Raw genomic sequence first — 21,506 nt, 5'->3', positions numbered from 1 at the left:
AGTTGTTACAAGAAATATTCTGTAGTTGTCTATCAAGTCCACTTGGTCTAAAATGTAGTTTAAATTCTGTGTTTCTCTGTTGATTTGTTGCCTAGATGATCTTTCCAATGTTGAGAGAGGACTGTTGAGGTCCCCAACTATTATTGTATTGGGGTCTGTTTCTCTTTAGGTCTAATAGTGTTTGCTTTATATATCTTGGTACTCCGATGTTGGGTGTGTATATATTTATGAATGGTATATCCTCTTGCTTAATATATCCCTTTATCATTATATAATGACCTTCTTTGTTTCCTTTTATATTTTTGTTTGTTTGTTTCAAGCCTATTTTATCCAATATCAGAATAGCTACTCTTGTTCATTTTTGGTTTTCATTTGCATGGTATATCTTTTTTCCATCCATTCACTATTAGTCTGTGTAAGCTTTTACAGGTGAGGTGAATTTCTTGTAGGCAGCATATACATATACTTGGGTCTAGTTTTTTAATCCATTCAGCTAGTCTATAGTGGAGAATTCAATGCATTTACATTTAGGGTTGTTATTGAGAGGTATCATCCTACTCCCGGTTGTTGATTTTTTTATGGTTGTTTTATATGTCTTTTGTTCCTTTCTTTGCCTTTTATTGTTTGTCTTTCATGTTTGTTGGTTTTTTGTAGTGACGAGGTCTAGTTTCTTTCTCTTTTCATTTGCATGTCTGCTCTATCACTGGGCTTTATTCTTTCTAGTGTATTCATGATGGGGATTATTGGTTTTTTTGGATTCCAAATGTCGGACTCCCTTGAGGATTTCTTGTAGGGCTGTTGTGTTTTCAGTCCTTTTCCTTTCTCCTCCCCTTCTGGAACACTCATAATTTGGATGCTTGCATGTTTAAGGTTGTCTTATACCTCTCAGATTTTCTTCATTTAAAAATTTTTTTTTCTGTTTTCTTTTTTGTCCTCCTGAGTTATTTCAAAATGACTGTCTTTGAGATCAGAAATTGTTTCTTCTGCTTGCTCTAGCCTGTTGCTTACACTCTTGGTTAAATTTTTTGAATTAGTTGAATGAATCCTTCAGTTCCAGTAGTTCTGCTACATCCTTTTTTAGGGTATCTGTCTCTTTGTACAATTCCTGCTTCAGACCTGGAGTGTTTTTCTCATCTTATTGTATTGTCTGAGTCTTCTTGTATGTCCTTGAATTTCCTTAAGATTGTTGCTCTGAATTCCTTTTCAGACATTTCAAAGGTTCCTGCTGGTTGGGTCCTGGTACTAAAGAATTATTGTATTACTCTCGGTGTGTCAGATTTTCTTGGTTTTTTTGTTTTTGCATTTCCAGTATCCCTACATCGATGTCTGGGCATCTGGTAGTGCAGTTGCTTCTTCTGTTACTCTGGAGTAGCTTTTGAGGAGAGAGACACCCTCCTGTAGATGTGTTTTATATTGACCATTGGGTAGGGTGTTTTAGTTTTGGTTCTGGGTAGATGCAGTAGTGTAGTCTCTGTGTGGTTACTTTGACCTATTTAATACTGGAGTTGTCTGTGAGTGCCTCTGTGTCCCAGGTGCTGGAGCACTCAGTGGCTCCTTGCTGAAGTGAGTGACACTATTTTGGGTTGTTAAGTCTGTGCACAAGATCTCAAGTTCTTGGGAGAAGCACCTGGGTGCCTTGTCTCTCCTTGGTTGAGGTGGGTGAACCTGGGTGGACTTGCTGGCACCCCAGCTCGTGTCCTGTGACCCTGATAGATAGACTGGGATTACTGAAGCTCCTCAGCTTGAATGGACAACACTGGGCAGGTTTCTCTTTCCTCCTACCTAGTAAAATGCAGAACCACCTGAATTTGGGTGAGGTAGAAGCAGTGGCCCCCAGGTAGTGCATCAGCAGGGAGTGAGATAGACTGCTGTGTGGGAAGAGGAGTGGCAGCAGTGGCAGTGCTCTGGAGCTGGGCAGTGGTGACAGCTGCCAGGCTGTGTTTCCTCTGCAGTTCAGGAGCTGGACTGCCAAAGGCAGAGCTGCTGAGCCACTTCTCAGAAAGTGAGCAAGGGGCCGGCCCATGACTCACTCGGTAGAGTGCGGTGCTGATAACACCAAGGTCACGGGTTCGGATCCTATATAGGGATGGCCGGTTTGCTCACTGGCTGAGCGTGGTGCTGACAACACCATGCCAAGGGTTGAGATCCCCTTACCGGTCATCTTTTTAAAAAAAAAAAAGAAAAGAAAAAAGAAAGTGAGCAAGGCCACTGGAGGGGGGGGCTGCAGTGAGGGGGCACATCTAGCCACTTCTTGTGCAGTGGATGGGACTGCTAGCCAGGCCTGCAGTGAAGTGACCTGTCCGGCTGCTTCTGGGCAGTGGGCAGGGCCACTGCGCAGTTCTGCAGTGATGAGGCCAGTGCAGCCACTTCTGGGACTGTTGACAAGGCCACTAAGCAGGACTGTAGCAGAAGCACTTTATTTGCACTGGCCTGATGTCACATTCATTAAGATAGGGACCTGTGTGCTGTTTTTCTGGGTTGGGGGCTCAGGCACACACGACTCAGTCAGCTGGTGAGGCTGAGTACTGGGAGGAGTGGGGGGTGGTCCACTTGAGGAGGGTCTACCAATCTGATCTCTGGCTGGGGTTGTTGGGTGTGTCAGTTCAGCAGGACTAGGGTTGCTTTCCAGACTGTAGAACTAGAGTCATAGCCACTGTGAGCTCAGGCTTCAAGCTCCTGGGATCGGGGCATCATAGCCTCTCCTATGAGTGCACTGAGTGGCAGGCAGAGCCTTAAGGCTGGTATGGCTCCAGTTTCAAGATGGCACCATCCTGCATCAGCTTGGGTCCTGAGGGTGGGGTGTGGAGAGTGCACAGTATATGCTAGTGTTCTAGAGCAAGGTCCTGTGTGTTCTCTAGGCTGTTCCGCACACTTGGCTCTGGGCTTGTTCTGCCAAAGATCTGCAGGCCTCTGTGGTCAGGATGGGGGTCGGTATAGGTCCTCTGCCTGCCTTTTCACCACAAGAGAAAATTCTTCCCGTGATGTTCCTGGTGTCAGAGATATGACCACTGAGGCCATGTGCCTCTCTGTCCTCTCTGTGTTACCATTCTGGGCTTTTGTGCCCCGCAGTGATCTCACCAGTCTCCTGCTGTAGTTCTACACTCTCCCACCAATGCTCCTGTCAGTATTTAGCCATCTATTAGTTGTTCTGGTCCTTCTCTGTGGGAGGAATGCGCCCTGGGCACCACTAGTCCACCACCTTGCCCTGCCCTCCTATAGTAAATCTCACGGGTTTTTTTCTATATACAAAAAGGATTATATCAATATCTAGTGATTTGGTTTATTCACTTCACTTAATTTATCTTTGATTCTTTTCCATTCTTTTTAACTGATGTAGAATATTCCACAGTATGGATGTAACATTCTGTTCTGCCCATGATGAATATTCAGGTTATTTCCTTCTTTTGTTATTACAGACAGCACTGCAGTGAATCTCTTTGGCCATACATCTTTGTGCATGGGAATTGGTATCTTTATTGACTAGATCCCAAGGCATAAAAAAATGGGATCGGAGATAATGCACATATGACATTTTCGATGGCTACTGCCAAACACTTTGTCCGAAAGGTTGTTCCAAATTCTCACCTGCAGTATATAGAAGTGTCAGGTTTCTCAGACCCTTACCAATATTGGATATGAGAATTAAAACATTTTCCTGTCTGATAGTGGAAAACTCATATCCCTTTATTGTTTCATTTTGTATTTCTGTAAATCTCAATAAACTTGAGCATCTTTTCATACATTAATTGGCCACTGGTATTTATTTTTCTGTAGTTAGCCTGTTCATATCCTTTAATGGTTTTTCAGTTGTAGGGGCTTTTGTGCCCCGCAGTGATCTCACTAGTCTCCTGCTGTAGTCCTACACTCTCCCACCAATGCTCCTGTCAGTATTTAGCCATCTATTACTTGTTCTGGACCTTCTCTGTGGGAAGGCACACACAACTCAGTCAGCTGGTGAGGCTGGGTACTGGGAGGACTGGGGGTTACTTTGGATACTATGTACTTTGGATATGAATCATTTGTTATGTATGTTGCAGATATTTTTCTCTCAGTGTATTGCTTGTTTTTTATCTTTGTTTATGGCATCTGTTTGCTGAAGGGAAGTTTTAAATACGTATGTAGAAGAATTTAGAGAAGAAATTAGGGAATTTAAATTGATTTAGTCTGGTGGCTGGTCTCTGTTTTAGCTATTGTTTATACGCATTTATATATATTACAGTGATTACTAAACCTTTTAGAAGTTAAGTAGAGCCATGGACACTCTTATTTCCATTTATTTCCCTCAATGGGTAGATGCTGAAAGTACAACTATTATTGTGTAGGGAGTTCTAGAAAATCTGCGATGCTACAAAGAGTTTCCTCAAGTATGGGAAGATTGGGGACCACTGAGACAGAGGCTGTCTATGGAGCAGCAGATGCTGGGGCACCCCCGAGTTTCCTTTCTTACAGATCAGCATCCAGGAGAAAGAAGCCCTCTTCTAGTGTCTGTAAATCACCCCCCTCAAGGAAAAGGAGTCCTGTTGCCCCATCACTGTCCTTATTGACTTTGGTCACATGTCCACCCTGCCAAGGGCAGAGACACTGTGGCTGACAGTTCAACCAGACCACACTTAACAGAAAGAGGGGTACTAGATGGACAAACACAACAGATTGCAGGACCCACACATGACACCCAGAAGGTGGAGGTGGGGTCAGAGTCAAGGGGGTGCTGGAGTCAGATGAGTGAGCATGAGCCGGGCTGCCATCCACCACTGTGCCTTGGTCCTCAGCTCTCTTCTGGAAAGTGATCTCATGAGGATTGATGAGCAAAGGCTGTGATCGGGCTCTGGGGGCCACAAAGCACAAAGCAGATGATGTTAAATGAGGCATGTCCGACACCTGTGTCTGGCACTCAGCAGGTTCTCAGTAGATGATGATCTTCCTCCCTGTTATTGCTACTGGAATTACAAGGGCATTAGGACGAGGTAATCAGATGTTGCATAGATAATTACTGGCCAGGAGAGGGTACTACACTAACGTCCACCCCAATTCCAAGGGAGATGAGAGTTACTCAAATGGAACTGCAGCCCACTTTGGGCCCCTGCAGCTGGCCTGGCACCTCAGTGACCATGCTTCCTGACCTGCGTGGCTTTTCCTGCAGTCCACCTGATCCCGGTGTCAGCAGCCAAGAATGGACTGAGCAGCAAGAGTCGAAAGAGGATCATGCCTGACCCAGCAACAGATCCCCCTGTGACAGATCCTGTGTATGAAGCTCTCTTGTACTGTAACATCCCAAGTGTGGGTGAGCGCAGCATGGAAGGTAGGTCTGCCGCGTCTCCCAGCTTGGCACCCACACTGACTCCCCTCTGGGCCCAGCTCTTCAAGCAGCATAACACAGCAGTGAGGAGTGGAACAGCCTGGGCTCAAGCCCCGCAGATGCCACTAGGCTGTGCCCTTGCATGAGTTCCTGGGTCTTAGCATCTTCATCTCCAAAGTGGGAGTAGCTAGCAGCACCTACACAAGGGATGCTGGGAGGATTAAATGCCCACTTTGAGCAGCGGGTGGCCTGTGATCCACCCTCCATGAGTGTTTGCCACGAGCATGATCTTTAGTGAGACACCAGCAAGATGGAGAGGTGGCCTCAGCGGGGCTCGGCAGTACCCTCAGCTACTCTGCTTTTCAGGGTAGACTCTCGGGACTTGGAATGTCCATAGGATGCCCTCCCTGCTGGTGTCTTGCCATAAAGGCATGGGAAAATACAATTTCTGCATCAAATTTTGCTTTTCTGGTAGTGTACCAGAGGATGGCATTGAACATTTGTGTATCTCTTTGTGCCCTGCCTTGTTTCATGGAAGATTTAGAGCAGAAGTCCTTGTTTCCAGTATTTCAGTGGGCCTGTCCCTGTCTGTTCATGAGTGAGGCTAAATTAGTAGTCATGCCCACATTTCACTGTCTTGCGGCCCCAGACACAACCCAGAACCTCCCTATTATTCCCAGGAAGCCTGGGACATACCCAGACCTCTCACAATCCTCTGTCCTGCCTCATAAGGCTGTTCAGCAGTCCCCACCCAGCACAGTGGCCCTTCCCACAGCCAGGTCCCCTGGACAGTGGTTCTGCAACCTCCCCCTCTATTTCCCAGCACGGGTGTGAGGTCAACCCCCACCTCCCTTCCCCCTCCTAAGTGATTGACACCTATTGTAATGACGGGTGATGTGCTTCTGTCTCACAGGTCATGCCCCGCATCATTTTAAGCTGGTCTCAGTGCATGTGTTCATTCGCCATGGGGACAGGTACCCGCTGTATGCCATTCCCAAAACAAAGCGACCAGAAATTGACTGCACTCTGGTGGCCAACAGGTAAATTGCACCTTTACTGAAAGTCATTTCAAGAATCTGTTCTCCTGCACAGAGAATTACAGGACAGGGGAGTGACCTACACCTGCTGAGCACATACTGTTTGTCAGATCTTCAGAGCAGTCCTGCGTGGTAATGCCATTGTACAGTTGAGAGACTGAGGCCCACAGAGGCAGGGTATGAGCCCAGGTCAGCCTGAGGCCCGCTCTCTCACCCTGCTGTTCCGCAGCTTGAGAAAAAGCTTGGACACTGTGCAGTGAGCACTGGATTAGAATCCCTCAGCACAGCTCGACTGTTCCATTCAGGGCAGCCTGCAAGTCACTTAGTCTCTCTGAGCCTCAGCCTCCTGTCTCTGAAATGGGGATGGTGATGATCACCGTGCAGGACTGGGGTAAAGAATCAGTGAGATAATACAGGGGAATGCTCATTAGCAATCACAAAGCCATGCAAGTGTAAGACATTATTTCAACCTTTTAATTTTCACGGGAGCAGAGACAGCCTGTTCTTGGTTGAATGCCCTTAGGATGAAAAATAATTGAACAGAGTGGAAATTGCATGTGAGGGAATGGCATGGGCACGCTTAGGAATAAAAGGATGGGCCAGGCCTCGGCAGCGTGTCTGGGGGCACGTAACATCCCTAGCAGAGTTTACTGAACGAGGTCAGGAGACGGAGGGAAGTGCTCAGCGGGGAAGACGTTATTTTAATGGAATGCTTCTGGGGTGCCAGCTGCGCCAGCAGGCCCAGCCTGGTGGAACTGTGGATTGCCCCACTACAGCCTGGGCTGTCAGGTTAACTCTTTGCATCTCAAGCCTTCTCACCATCCAGGATTGTAGGGAAGAGTAAACGACCCATTTTATGTAAACACATCATGAAATACTGTATAGGCTTTTATACATGTTTCTACTTCATGCTGGAGGTCACAGTGCAGGCAGCCTGGGTGTTGTGCCTTCTTTCCTGTATCCAGCAAGCATGGATGCACATCCTAGTGTCTGATGGGTTGGAAACCACCGCAGGTCGGGTCCAGCCCATGTCAGAGGGCAATGCAGACACTGGCTCTTCTCCTCCTGGCTGAGCCCACGCCAGCCTTTCTTTCTACTGAGACCCTCTGCCCCACAGTGCTGCACTCCTGCCAGCCCCCCAGCCCTTCATGCCTTTGCACCTGCTCTGGCTTCCTCATCCTGCCATCCCTGCTTGGCCCTCTCCTAAGCTCCTTTGAGGCTCCTTGACGTGCCCCCTCCTCTAGGAAACTTCCCCGATATGTTAGGATGGGTCCTCTGGTTGTAGCAGGCATCAACGTTGCCTAACCCACACTGAAAGGGGGATGTACAGAAAGGGTCTCAGAACAAGCAGGGGGAAGAGTCTAAATATTGAATAACCAGCCCTCTACTAGCGTCAGGGCTGGGGCAAGGTGGAGGCCACTTGTTGGGCATTAACCCTTTAGTTTCTGGATCTTAGGGATGTGTTTTTCCACCAGGCATAGTGGGGTTTCAAAATGTTAACAACTGGTACAGTCCTGCCATTGCTCACTGGCTAGATATCAGCCCTTTGAACAGGCCAGGGAGAGGTGGACCCCTAGGCCTCTGAGATGGCCAGACCCAAGGCAGCCTCAAGGACTCTGTGGACAGTAACATGCTCCAGCCCTAGCAGCTCCCAAAATTTTCTCCCTTCTCTACCTGGGCTTCAAATTCCCAGAAGTGAGAATTTGATTGACTTAGTTCAAACCAGGGATCTGCTCCCAAACCAGTCAGCTATTGCTAGAAGGTCCCTGGGCACCTCAAGGCCACTGAGGGCCACACTGTCTGTTCCCAGAGAAGGGGCCCCCTGGGCAGGACCACCTGGCAGAGTGCAGTGCCTCCCCTGTGCACCCTGGCATTTTGCAGCTCGTCTTCCCTGGCATGATTCTCTCTTCCCTTCCCAAACCACGGGCTCCTCACGGGTCTCCTCCCTGTGTAACCAGTGCCCAGCTCAGAGCCTGGCATAGAATAGCTGTTGGACTGGGTTGGTTGCAGAATAAATTCAGAACCTCAGTGAGATTCACAGATCCTGATTGCCTGTTACATGCTCCCGTCATTGTCTTGTAATAGATTTATGGAATCCCCTGAGGCCTGTACAGCCTGTTTGACATTGGGCAAATCACTTTCCCTCTCTGAGCCTCAGTGCTCTGTTCTGGAATGTGGGGATAATAATGCCTCCTTTATAACGTCCTTGTGAAATCTAAATAAGATGATGGAATAAAATACTTAGTCTGGTCAACACCAAGAGCCTGGTAAGTGCTAACGCATCATTACCTGCAGTAGCCTGGAGCTCTTGTGGGGCCTGGCCTCTTTCCCTCTTTGCAGTAGATGTGGTCACGAGGCCAAGCCAGGCCCCAAGTCCCTCATTCTGTCACAGCAGTGGCAGGCCCTCTGATGGAGCCATTCCTGGGGCTCCCATTTGAGAGGGTCAGTGTCTGGGGACCAGTTGCCCTGGATGCCTCTGCCCTCATTTTCTTTGCCTAGTTTTATTTTATTAAACATTCTATATTTTTAGGTGCTATCTTAAATCCTATGTGGAAAGAAGGTGGAGTGTTTATGTTTATTTACTTAACATCATTTAATTAGTTCCATCTTTAAAAGCAATAGAAGTTGACTTGTTCTTATAAACACATACGTAGAGTAAGCATAAGCAGGAACCACAGTGAAGTGGACGCACTCTGGGCCACCAACTCCCTTGGGACTGTGGCATCTGGGTCATCAGCAGCGCCTGCTGTCTTCCCAGGTGCTATTTCAGCTTCACAAAGTAGTAATTTTGTGACTTTCTAAAGGCCGGTGAGTCCTGGAGTGTGCCTGTTACTGTAGGCCAGTGAGAGGGAGCATGTGGGACAACAGGCAGGGGTGCAGTGAGCTGAGCCAGGCCAGAGCTGAATGTCCGTACAAGTCGGGGGCCCCAAAATTTCCATCCACAGTGACATGTGGCTCTCAAAGCTACTGTAGTGGAAGCTGCCACTTCATGAATGCCATGTGCCTCATGTGAAAGTGCTATTTCAGCCCTCATAGTACTGCAGTTAGCCAGCATTCAGGTTATTAGACATTCATAAAATGTGTTTAGTAAATGCTGTTTAACATTCATAAGTATGAATTAAATATCCTTTTCTAAATCCAAGGAAGAAAAAATATTCATTTCAATCAGCATTTATTCAACAAATTTTAGTTTTATGCCCCTGTCTTGTGCTAGGTACTGTCATGTGTACCTGGCTTACGTACCAAGAGGTGGCCCAGGAGCAGGCACCTAAATGAAGTGAAGCAGCCAGCCCTGTGTAGACCTGGGGAAAGAGTGTTCCAGATGGAGAGGCCAGCAGGTGCAAAGGGCCTGGGTCTGGCAGGGCTGGGCACGGATGAGTAGCAATAAGACCAGTGCATGGCCGGGCTGGAGGCATGAGGGGAGGGTGGACATCTAAGGATTTGCAGAAGCAAGGCCATTCCTGCCCTCTGGGAGCCTGCTCCTCTGGAAAGACAGACCTGGTGCCTGGTCCATGGTAAGCCCTCAGTGAATGGCAGCCAGTACAGGTGGCAGCAGCAGCATTAGAGAAAGAAAGGGAAGAAGAGCAAGAAGTGGAAGTAGTTTGGTACCGTATGTGGGGACATGAGCCAGCAGAGGGGCAGCCTGACACGGCGTGGGGTGGGGAGGGGGAATGGGGTGCTAGATCACAGAAGGCCACCTAGAGAAATGGACTGAAAGGGTGTGCAGGAGCAAGTCAGGTAGTAGCTGATGATGAAGGCCCCTTGGGCGGTGAGGCCAACCTATGCCAAGCGCAGGGTGGCGGACAGCTTGGCACACTGGGGCCCTCTAGTTTCACAGGCTAGAGCATGGAGTGAAGAGGAGTGTGGGAGCTAGGTCAGACTAGGTCATCTGATGCTTCGAGTGCCTGGCTAGGGAGTGTGGGTTCCAGGCATGAAGGTGGCAAGGGAGATGCAGAGTGAAGGGATGACAGCCATGATGTGGAAGAGGGGCCGGAAGCTGGCAGCAGTGTTTATGTTGTTATGGGGATAGGAACCCAGAGGAGAGACTTCACTCAGACTCCCGGCCCACATCCTTAAAATGGCCTGTACACTCTTCCCCTGCCCCCCACCTGTCCACCCCCTCCTGCCGCTGTCCTCACCCCACTCGCTCCGCTCCAGCCACACGGCTCCTAGCTCTCCCTGCACTCGGCACGCTGCGGCCTCAGGGCCTTTGCACCAACCGTTTCCTCTCTCCAGAAGCTCTTCCCCAAGTAGCTTTATGGCCAGTTCTCTCATGTCCTTCAATTCTTTGCTCAGATGTCACCTTCTCAATAAGACCTCCTCAGAACACTTCAGTGAAAATGACAAGCCACTCTTCCCTCCACCCGCACCTCCCACACACCCATACCCTGCTCTTCTTTTTGTCGTCGCATCTGTTACTTCTCACACACACACACACACACACACACACACACACACACTCACTCACTCACTCACTCACTCACTCACTCACTCACTCCCTTACACTATTCACTGCATACTGTCTGAGTCCCAGGCTAGAAGGTAAGCTCCCTGAGGGCAGGGATTTTTATTATTTTTGTTCACTGCTGCTGTATCTCAAGTGCCTAGGATGGTGCCTGGAGTATGGGAGGAGGGTGACAGATGTTTGTTGAATGAATAAATGATGGAGGCTGGAACTTAGGGAGTGGCAGCAGAGATGGAAAGAAGCGGTGGATCTTAACGAAGGTTACAGGGTGGGATGAATAGGATTCGGTGACAGGTTGGATGGGGGTATGAGAGAGAGAGAGTGGTGCCCAGGTCTCTGACTGGGCATCTGGCTGGCAGGAGTGCCCTCCCTGGCATAGAGGGCAGAGAGGAAGGGAGGTGTGGAGGGAGTTATGAGTACAGTTCAGTGTTGCGCCTGAGCTATCATCAAGCATTCAAGTGACAATTTCTAGTAGGCAGTAAGCCACATAGTTTGGGGGCTCAAGAGAAAAGAGGTTTATTTGAGAGTCTTCAGCATGCAGATGGCAGCTGAAGCTGCGGGCTTGAATAGTATCACAGACGGAGAATAAAGAGTGAGGAAAGAGCCAGAAGCAGAGTCTTGGGAGATATCAACAAGTGGCAGTAGGCACAGAGAGAAGAGAGGCTCCGGGAGGAGAAATCTGCAACAGGAAGTCAGGACAGTGATGTTATGAGAGCTGAGGTGGGCGGGCCGCTCATCACGTCACATAAAGCAGAAAGGCCCAGAAAACTAAAGACTGAGGAAAGTATCTTGGGCTTATCTTTTCAGAATTTCATTTTATTAATAATATAAAATAACAAATTCTTTAATTGGCCTAAATTTTAAAACTCTTTGGGGTGGATTCATTCCAGTGCCATGTAAGCTTTTTGAACTGTTTTCTGATACCAGTGTTACTGGTCGCATGCCTCTTCTCTGCTTGCCTTAGCTTTCTGTGCAGAGCTCGGTTCTGCTATTACCCAGATGATAGCTAGAGCACAGTACATTTTCTCCTGGGTGTGCAGATTGGCCTCAGAGTTCCGTCTTTAGCTTTGTGGGTAAGTAGGTGTGAACAGTGCATATAAAAATGTAAACAGGAACTCTGAAGTGAATGACCTGAAGGCTTAAGATGGTAATACTTGTGATTCTTTCAGATTTCAATATGATAAAAGATTTCCAATGAGACCACAATAATATGAGTTTTTCCAGAAGAAAAAGTTATCTTCACCGACACTATCATTTCTGTATGAATCACAGTAAGGCTAGGCTGTTATAACCAAGAGATTCAAGAATACATTGCTTTACATAACAAAGAAGTTTCTCTCTTCCTTGTGTGAAGGTCTGAGATGAATGTTCCAGGTCCTGTATTTGGCTCTACCTGGTCATTCAAGGTCCAGGTTCCTTCCAGGTTGTTGCTTCTGTCATCCCCTGGGGATGCCTGTGTGTTGAGCCTGGGTTGCTGCCAGGCCTAAATAGTGGCCAGAGGAGAGGAAGAGACTGAAGGGGCACATCCATAATCTCAAAGCCTAAACCCAGAAGTGGCATACAGCCTTCCACTCCATGGGTGAATACTTAGTCACGTGGCTCTACCTAGCCTCTGGGGCCTCAGAAATGGGAGCTAACCTAACCAAGTTCCCAAAAAGAGGAGGATAGATTTTAGAGTACAACTAATAGTCTTATCTACAACAGCCTTTATTTTTCATATTACCATCAAAATGTGAATATTTTAATTAACACTATGGGAGCTTGCCATATTCGTTGCTACATATTTGTCGCTTGGCATTTTCATGAAACATCTAAAGATGGGACACTTCACAGTTGAATTTATTCACACATATTTTTGGAGCATCTACCACGTGCTGTTAAATGACGCGTACATTTGTTATCTATTCTGTAATGAAATTTTTCTTTCATGAATCTTCATTTTTCCATTCCAAAAAAAAATGTTGTGATGACTACAGTTAGGTATCAAAGCATCATTAAGCAGTCAGATGCCCTAAAAACCTAGGACATCTCAGCAGACTACTTTCAGTAGGGAAATTCTGTTTCTAAAATTGGCAGCAAAGCTTTCTCAGATCCTCAAAATTCACTAAACTGAAATAATGGCCTGGAGCAGAGCATTTGACTCCTATTGACAAGTAGCCTTTGTTTATGTTGACAGATAGCCTTTGTTTATGTAGATTTGTATTGGAAGCTTCATTGTCAGTCTGGACATTTTATTTCCCAGTTTGCAAACATTTATGTGCTTTAGCCTCAGGCAGAATAGCATATCCTGTTTTTATGGAAAGACATAATTCCCTGCAGCCATCCAGGGTGATTTATTAAACCACTGCATGTCAGGATTAGTGTTCTCTAATTTTAAAACATATTTTTTTAAAGATGGATTTTTTTTTAGCTCTGTGTTTTTGAAAGATAATAAACCCATTTGGCAGCCATTTTTAAAGCTTTGCCAAAGGTAATTAGGTTTTCATTCAGCAGGAGTTTGCCATTAGAACAATTTATTGCAGCTTCTTTTCATGCTGATTCTTACGCAGTTTAGTTGTAAACTACTCTATCTGTTTATTTCTGTTCAGCTGCAAAGCGTATGTACATGCATAGGCTATTTCATTATTCAAAGAAAAGGTGTGTGCATACTTATGGGTCATTTCATTATTCAGGGAAATTGTATATTAGCGACTATAAAGATAAATTTATCTTATCACATGTACTTCATGGCAGGAATGTACATAATCTCAGATCTCATAAACATGGTTTTTTCAATGTTCATTACCACCTCATATTAAATGAGATACTGTATGTGCAAAATGCACAGTGAACTGTAAAGAAGTATAGAAATCTCAGTTATCTTACTCAGTTAACAGTTTTCCTAAAGGGAGATTTTCCAGAGGTAAGAAAAATTAAGGATTACGGTTTACCTAGGTGGAGGTTGGGGTAGATTTTCTAGGAGGAAGGGACAGCATGTAGAAAGTGGTGCAAGTGTGAAAGAATGAGGTGTGTTATGTTGGGGGAGAGAAAGGTGGTTGGAGACATAAGCTGCCTGAGACCAGAACCCAGGTAGGGGCAGTGAGGATAAAGGAGAGAGGGATGGAGAAGCATAGGAGAAGGGATCCGCAAGATGTGGGGGGCAGGGAGGGGTAGGTGGCATGTGTAGGGGCAGGGAAGGGAGAAATCGGGACAACTCTAGCCTAGAGCATGACTGCTGGGTGGGTCCTGGCAGCCTCCCAGAGAGGGCGCCAAGGAGGCGGCGCAGGTGGAGGGACAGGATAGTACAGAGCAAAGCTGCATTCCACAGTGCCAGGTTCAGCAGAGGTTAGGGACTCAGGTTAACCTTTATGTGTAGCTGTCAGTGGTCAGATAATAATGACATTATAATTTAAAAATGATTGAGCCAGTACCTATTTTGTGGGTGAAAAGGCCATGACACACTTGGGGTTTTACTTGCTGAAGTTGGAAACTGTCTGGACTGTTCTGGAGCTTTATGACCACTAATTCTCTGTATTGTCTCTTTAGGAAACCATATCACCCCAAACTGGAAGCTTTCATTAGTCACATGTCAAAAGGATCTGGAGCCTCTTTTGAAAGCCCCTTAAATTCCCTGCCTCTTTACCCCAGTCACCAACTGTGTGAGATGGGAGAGCTTACACAGACAGGTATGTGTGACAGCATTCCCTCAGTAATCCATTTACATACACTGGGAGTGAATACTCCTGGGTAAGGCGCTGTGGGGCATGCAGGGGTAAATAAGGACTGGCAACTCATATTAGGTGACAGAGTGGGGCAAGGTGCAGGCTCTGGAGGACTAGCCTTGGATAAGGAGTTGTGAAAGCCTTTGGGGCAGTTAATCCCACATGCGTGGGCTCTGTGTTAGTTTAGAACAGGGGTTCTTGTCCTACTAGATCCAACACCCCTTTTATTAACAAGTATTTTGCAATCTCCCTCAACTATCCTGAGGTGAAATTTAAATATAATGTAAGCTTTTTATATATTTAATTTTAGAAAAGTTGTATCAGTGGCCCTAACTAAAACAAAAGGAAACTAATTTATTATATAATTCTGTATATCTCGATATACAGCTACACCAGAAAATAACTTTCTGCTCAATTTCTCTGTAAACCCAAAACTGCTGTAAAAATAAAGTTTGTAACTTAAGGGAAAAAAAAAGAAAGAAAATAGAATGAGGTAATCAAATGCTTGTACCTAAGTGTGGATTGGTGACTACGACAGCTACAGATGCAGATGACTGAGGAATGTTGTGCTGCTGACTGTAATACCACATGTCAGGACATGGTTTTTCTGACAAGTTCTGATCAAAACAAAGTAGAGATGTACCTTAATTTATATTGCATTCTGGGAAATTCAGTGGATGTTAACATTATGCAAAAATGGTTTTGTGTTTATAGACACAAAAAAGCAGAGTTAAGTTCTATAGGCTATAGTATTCAAACAAGTTTTTCACATGTGGGAATGTCTTGTGGTACATTCCAAAGTCACGCAGGATGGAGAATAGTTGTCCCTTGTGGTGATTGTCTAGCCGCTGGCCCTCACCCACTAGGTGCCAAGAACACCCCTCCCCCATATATTGTGATAACCCAACCCCGAAGCCCCCCCTGAGGGCAATACTACTCTTGCTGAGAACCACTGGGTAGACTCTCTAGTTACAAATAACAGAAACCAGCTCAAGTGAAAAAGGGAAATTCATTATAAGGATTCAAGGGTGATTCACAGGCTCCAAGGTCAAGAATGTGACCAGCCCTCCGGAGACTGGAACCAGGAATAAAAAAGCTGCCTTGTGCCTGCCTCTCTCTACAGTTTTTTGCTGTGTCTGTCAACAGAGTGGCAGTCCTGGCCACACCCAGAGATGAACATGCAAGTCCAGATTCTTGAGACAGAGAATTCATTGTGGTCCTTGTGTCCATCATCTCTGGCTAAGGGGTCAGGTTGACTATGCAGACAGCATTGGGGGTTGGGGGAGCAGCCTCTGGATCCAAGGGCTGTTCCCTGAGAAGAGGTGGGGGTAGGGTGACCCTCACATACTTAAAGATAATCATTCGTTCACACCTTTCTTCTTGTATTAGTCAGTTTGCTGTTGCTTATAACAAAATACCTGAAACTGGGTAATTTATAAAGAAATGAAATTTCTCACAGTTTTGGAGGCTGGGAAGTCCAAGGTCCAGGGGGTACATCTGGTGAGGGCCTTCTTGGTGGTGGGGACTCTCTGCAGAGTCCTGTGGTGACGAAGGCAATCACATGGCAAGAAAATAGCAAGAGCGCTTGTCAATGTGCTCATTTGCTCTCCTTGTAAAGCCATCAGTGCCCCTCCTGGGACTAAACCATTAACCCGTTACTCCATGAATGGATCAATCTATTCGTGAGGGCATGGTCCTCATGATCCAATCACCCCTTAAAGGCCCCACCTTTCAGATACCATAGTAGGATTTAATACCCTCTGTTACAATGGGGACCAAGCTTCAGTGAGTTTTGGGGGGACATTCAGTCCATAGTACTTCTCAATGGATCTGTTATCATCATCATTTTCTAAATTAGAAGTACTCTAGAAATCACTTGCAGTACTATTTGCTCCTGTTCCCTCATTCTCTTTTAATGGGCACTTTTATCTTTTATTTTAGCACCGCACTCTCCCGAGTGAGCCACGGGCCGGCCCAAATCTTTTATTTTAAATGTCATTAAAAATGCATAGTTGTAATAATCATTTATAACTGGCAATCTTATGGCACCCCACAGTAACTATGTAAGATAAGACTGCTTATTAGTGCCTACTCTATTGAAGGTCCTTTGGCAGCTGCTGAGTGTCCAGGGTGGCCAGATGAATGTGACCATCTCCTGCCTGTCCTGAGGAGCCTGCAGCTGCAGTGGGACAACATGCATGGAGACAACTAACTGTGCCTGGAAGCTGCAAAGTCTTAGAGAATAAGCACATGATTTGGAGTCAGGCAGACCTGGAAAATAGGACTAATAATAGCTTCCTGACAGGGCTGGTGGTGAATCCAACAGACAGCCTGTGTAGAGTGCCTGGCACAGTGCTAGCATATGATAGGCTCTCGGTGAATGCCGCAAACATTGTCATGGAGGTCCATCAGTGTGTGGGAACAGGAAGGAATGATTAATTTGACCTGGAAAAGGACAAAGGAAAGCTCTACAAAGAAGGTATTGCTGGAGCCAGGCACCGGGTGAGGACCCCTCTAAGCAGGGAAAGGGGCAGCACGAACAAAGCCATAAGACACAGGCCTAGATGCTGGGACTTCATACTCCTGCATGAAAACGTAGGGAAAGTGCTGTGAGCAGGGACAAGAGCACAAAATGGGGGCCCACGGGGCCTTGAGTTCTGGCTCTGCTGCTTCTTAACTGTGAGTGGCTCAGGGCCTCAGTTTCTTCATCTGTAAAATAAGGAAAATGGGGTGGTAATAGTAACATGCCATCTTCATTGGGTTTTTGTGCGGATTAAATGAGTAAGTAAGCACTCTAACTACAATATATGTAGCCTAAGAAAACACAATAGGCCCAGCAGGAATGGGGGCCAGACACAGGTTCTTAATGTTCGTCACTCGTGGTTTGCCTCTTTTGGCAAATCGTTTGGAAATGCTAAGGCCTGAGCCAGCCGGGTCCCTGAGGGATTCTGCTTCCAGTGCTCTTCCAGTTGTCTTCTGTGTCTGTTGCTGAGCTGTTCGTCACCCAGGGCCGACACACTTTCCTCTGTCTCATGCTTTTCAGCCTGTTTGGTGTTTGCGGTGGAACTTTTCAAACTGTTTAGACACCTGAATAAATGACATTACTGGTCATAGGGCCTGTGTGCAGTTTACACCTTCAGAGAGTTCATGGCCATTACAGAGACTGCACCCCCACATCCTGCAGGCTGGAGGGTGAGCTCACTTTTGTCTTGGATTGCCTTCTCCTACTTGAAGATAAGGCTTTTTCATTTTTAAAAAAGTTAATTTATTATTGTACTGTGGTAGTTCAAACTCAAACAGTACTAAAAGGTAAACTTAGAATTTTTTCTTCTCCCCATGTTCCATCCACCTAATTTGGGTGCCTCCATCAACCCCACTGATATTAGTTTCTTGTGCATCCTTCCAAAGTTTCTTTATGCAATGCGGGCAACTGAAATACACATTCTTCTTTTTCTCTCTTTTTTATTTAGAAGGAACATAATAAACATACTCCTCTATACTTTGCTTTTTTCAAATATTTTATCTGGTATCTGGGAGCTCATTCCATATTGTCTAGAGGACGTGTCCTTGTTGATAAGCCTTAAGCCCCAGCAGGACTGGGCAGAAATGTACCTAGAAGGTTAGCAGAGAGTATTCGGTTGGGCGGACTAGGGAAGACGGGGTCAAGGAAGGAACTTCGCAGCAGTGAGCGACTAAACATCAAGCAGGCAACTTGTAGTTGACCGATTCCACTGAGCAATTCCTGCACACTGAGGAATGCTGTGTCCCTGGTGGGAGGGGAAAAAGCTGTTCTTAGGCCCATGCCAATTTCCATCTAGATAGTCACTGGCTGAGTGATTCCTCCCCAGGGAATGGACCAGTGATGAGGGCAAGAGCGAGGCAAATCGTCCTTGTGCTCCCCCCGAAGGCTGTGGCTCCAGTGGACAGGGCCCCACTGTGCTCATCCCTTCATGGATACTCCCAAGAGTCTCCCTTCCCACGTTGACATGAACCCACCCATTTTCATAACTTCCATCGGGTGAGGAAATGGGCTCGATTATATTATCTTATACTGATCTAAAACATTCCACAGTTGGGCACGACTCAGCCTCCCCCTGCTGATCCTCTTGCTAAGGTGGTAGTAATGAAAGCTTTGTGTCAACCTGTGTTTTAGGAGTCGTGCAGCATTTGCAGAATGGACAGCTGCTGAGAGACATCTACCTAAAGAAACACAAACTCCTGTCCAGTGACTGGTCCACAGATCAGCTTTACTTAGAGACCACTGGGAAGAGCCGGACCCTACAGAGTGGGCTGGCCTTGCTTTATGGCTTTCTTCCAGATTTTGACTGGAAGAAGATTTATTTCCGGCACCAGCCAAGTGCTCTGTTCTGCTCTGGAAACTGCTATTGCCCAGTGAGAAACCAGTACCTGGAAAAGGAGCAGCGTCGTCAGTACCTTTTACGTTTGAAAAACAGCCAGCTGGAGAGGACCTATGGGGAGATGGCCAAGATCGTGGACATCCCCACCAAGCAGCTCCGAGCTGCCAACCCCATAGACTCCATGCTCTGCCACTTCTGCCACAATGTCAGCTTCCCCTGTACCAGAAATGGCTGCATTGACATGGAGCACTTCAAGGTGATCAAGACCCATCAGATAGAGGATGAGAGAGAAAGGCGGGAGAAGAAACTGTACCTTGGGTATTCGCTGCTGGGTGCCCACCCCATCCTGAACCAAACCATCGGTCGGATGCAACGTGCTGCCGAGGGCAGGAAAGAAGAGATCTTTGCCCTCTACTCTGCTCATGATGTCACTCTGTCACCAGTTCTCAGTGCCTTGGGCCTTACAGAAGCCAGGTTCCCAAGGTTTGCAGCCAGATTGATCTTTGAGCTCTGGCAAGACAGAGAAAAGCCCAGTGAACATTCTGTTCGTATCCTTTACAATGGTGTTGATGTCACATTCCACACGTCTTTCTGCCAAGACCACCAAAAGCGTTCTCTCAAGCCCATGTGTCCCCTTGAAAACTTAGTCCGCTTTGTCAAAAGGGACATGTTTGTGGCCCTAGGTAGCAGTAGTACTAATTATTATGATGCATGTCACAGGGAAAGATTCTAAAAGGTACGAGGCACAGCACTATAGAATCTATGCCAATACAGAGGGCTGGAAAGTGTCCGCTTCTAGTTCTGTCTGTTGCTAAGGGTGTAAAATTATTGATTTTTAAAGGCTAAAAATTGTGTTTGGGAACCACAGAGATGGTTTGGGTTGAACAGTAAGCACATTGCTATAATCTGGTATATAAGTTACTTGGTACAGTTCCCAGAGGAAAAAAAGGTACTTTATCATAACCAGACTTTGCTTAGAACACCAGAATAATATTTCAGTACCCCAAGTTGCCAACCCAAGTGTGTATTCTTTTGGCCTGCCATGGTACTGTATGATGGAACCAGCAAACCTCAGCCAAAATTTTCTTAATCTTGAACAATTTTGCCTTGTCCTTCAGTGAAAAATTTCCTGAAGTGACTTATCTAAAACCGGGGTTGGCAAACTTTTTAAAGGGCCAGATAATAAATATTTTGGACTTTTCAGACCAAAAGGCCACATCACAGTCTCTGTCGCAACTACTCAATTCTGCTATTGTAACATGACAGCAACTGTAGGCAATACATAAACGATTAATTGTGGCTGTGTTCACAGGCTGTACAAGACAGGTACGGCCCCCAGATTTGGCCGCCAGGCTGTTGTTTGCTGACCCCTGACCTAAAAAACGAGTTCTACTACAATTGCACTTCTAGCACTTTGAGAACCACTCGAATACCAAGAATTATTCAATGGTTCCTCCAGTAACATCTGCTAGAAACACAGAATATGGTCTGTATCTGACACTACAACAAAACTTGAGGCAAAATAAACATCGAATCAGAGTGAATCATAGAAAAATGATTAGAATAATACTTGATGTTCATGATGATTGTGGTACAAGATAGTTTTAAATACTTGTCTGCTGTAGTCTGTTTGCTGTATATGCTGAGATTTTGTATTCCATTTAGTATTTTTATAGTCTAGGAAAATATTTTCTAAGACTAGTTTTAAATGTGTTCTTATTCCTATAGTAATATGCAATTCACTGTATCTGCTTGGTGGTTAGAAGGCCAGAAGCTGAATTCAGGCACTTTCTTCCAATAAAACTAATTATGGTTCATTCCCTTTGACAAGCCGTAGAATTGGATCAATTTTTAAACCATTTTCATCCGTTTCAAATAATAAATTTTGATTGATTTTTAAATATGTTTTTGGAAGAACTTTGTTACTAGATAATTAAATAATCTTTATAATGTATTTTATATATTAGACGTAATTATAACTAAATCTGTGATTTCCGAACTAATGGTGCTAGTTCTATTCGAAAAAACATAAAGCTCAAGTAAGATTTTCCAGTGTCCTTGGCATTCCAACCTATTCCCTTTGTTTTTGTCCAATGTTGTCCATTTGAATATGCCTGTTTCTATAAATAAATTTTTGATGAATACTTACACTGTACAAATAATGGTTTGTACCTACAGTCACTCTAGTTCTTTTCAACAGAGAACCAATATTTTAAAATTTTATCTTAATTGCTTCATTTATTGCTGAAAATTGTGTTATGTCTTTAGTATTTATAGCCTAAACAGGTTTCTTTCCTCCCACTTACAATATACTGAATTAGAACTGCTAAACACAGCTTGAAGATTTAAAAATAAAAGCAAATCAGAAGATTTTTTAAAAATCAATTTATAACATCCTTTGGTAAAAGTAAATATTTTGGCTAAGGCCAACATCAAAAGTGTGAATAAAGGTTTTGCCTCCTGAGGCATCAGGTATGCACAGCATTAAAACATCTTCCTCCATATCAAGTGCTGAGACACTTCATTCCATAACAAACACTGAGCCCCCAGCTGAGATTAATGGACATGGTTCTTGATTTCTGACACATCTGGGCGGATACGTGTATCTATTTAGCTCTCTTGTTTTTATGATTAAAATTAATACATGTA

At 45.5% G+C, this 21,506-nt stretch overlaps 1 protein-coding gene across 2 annotated transcripts in view; it reads left to right on the top strand.

Moving 5' to 3' along the window:
* Positions 1 to 20,851, top strand: part of PXYLP1 (2-phosphoxylose phosphatase 1) — a 69,041-nt gene extending 48,190 nt beyond the window's left edge. For both annotated transcript variants that reach the window (XM_063114685.1, XM_063114686.1), the window contains 4 exons: positions 5,141 to 5,299; positions 6,210 to 6,336; positions 14,324 to 14,463; positions 18,653 to 20,851. In XM_063114685.1, the coding sequence (XP_062970755.1) occupies positions 5,141 to 5,299; positions 6,210 to 6,336; positions 14,324 to 14,463; positions 18,653 to 19,590 (1,364 nt within the window). In that variant the 3' untranslated portion in view covers positions 19,591 to 20,851. The remainder of the gene's footprint in view (positions 1 to 5,140; positions 5,300 to 6,209; positions 6,337 to 14,323; positions 14,464 to 18,652) is intronic.
* The last annotated feature ends 655 nt before the right edge of the window (positions 20,852 to 21,506 follow it).

This window comes from Cynocephalus volans, chromosome 11 (genome assembly GCF_027409185.1).
Source record: "Cynocephalus volans isolate mCynVol1 chromosome 11, mCynVol1.pri, whole genome shotgun sequence".
In the NCBI taxonomy this organism is placed as follows: Eukaryota; Metazoa; Chordata; class Mammalia; order Dermoptera; family Cynocephalidae; genus Cynocephalus; species Cynocephalus volans.
This window is presented reverse-complemented; position numbering and strand designations above follow the sequence as displayed.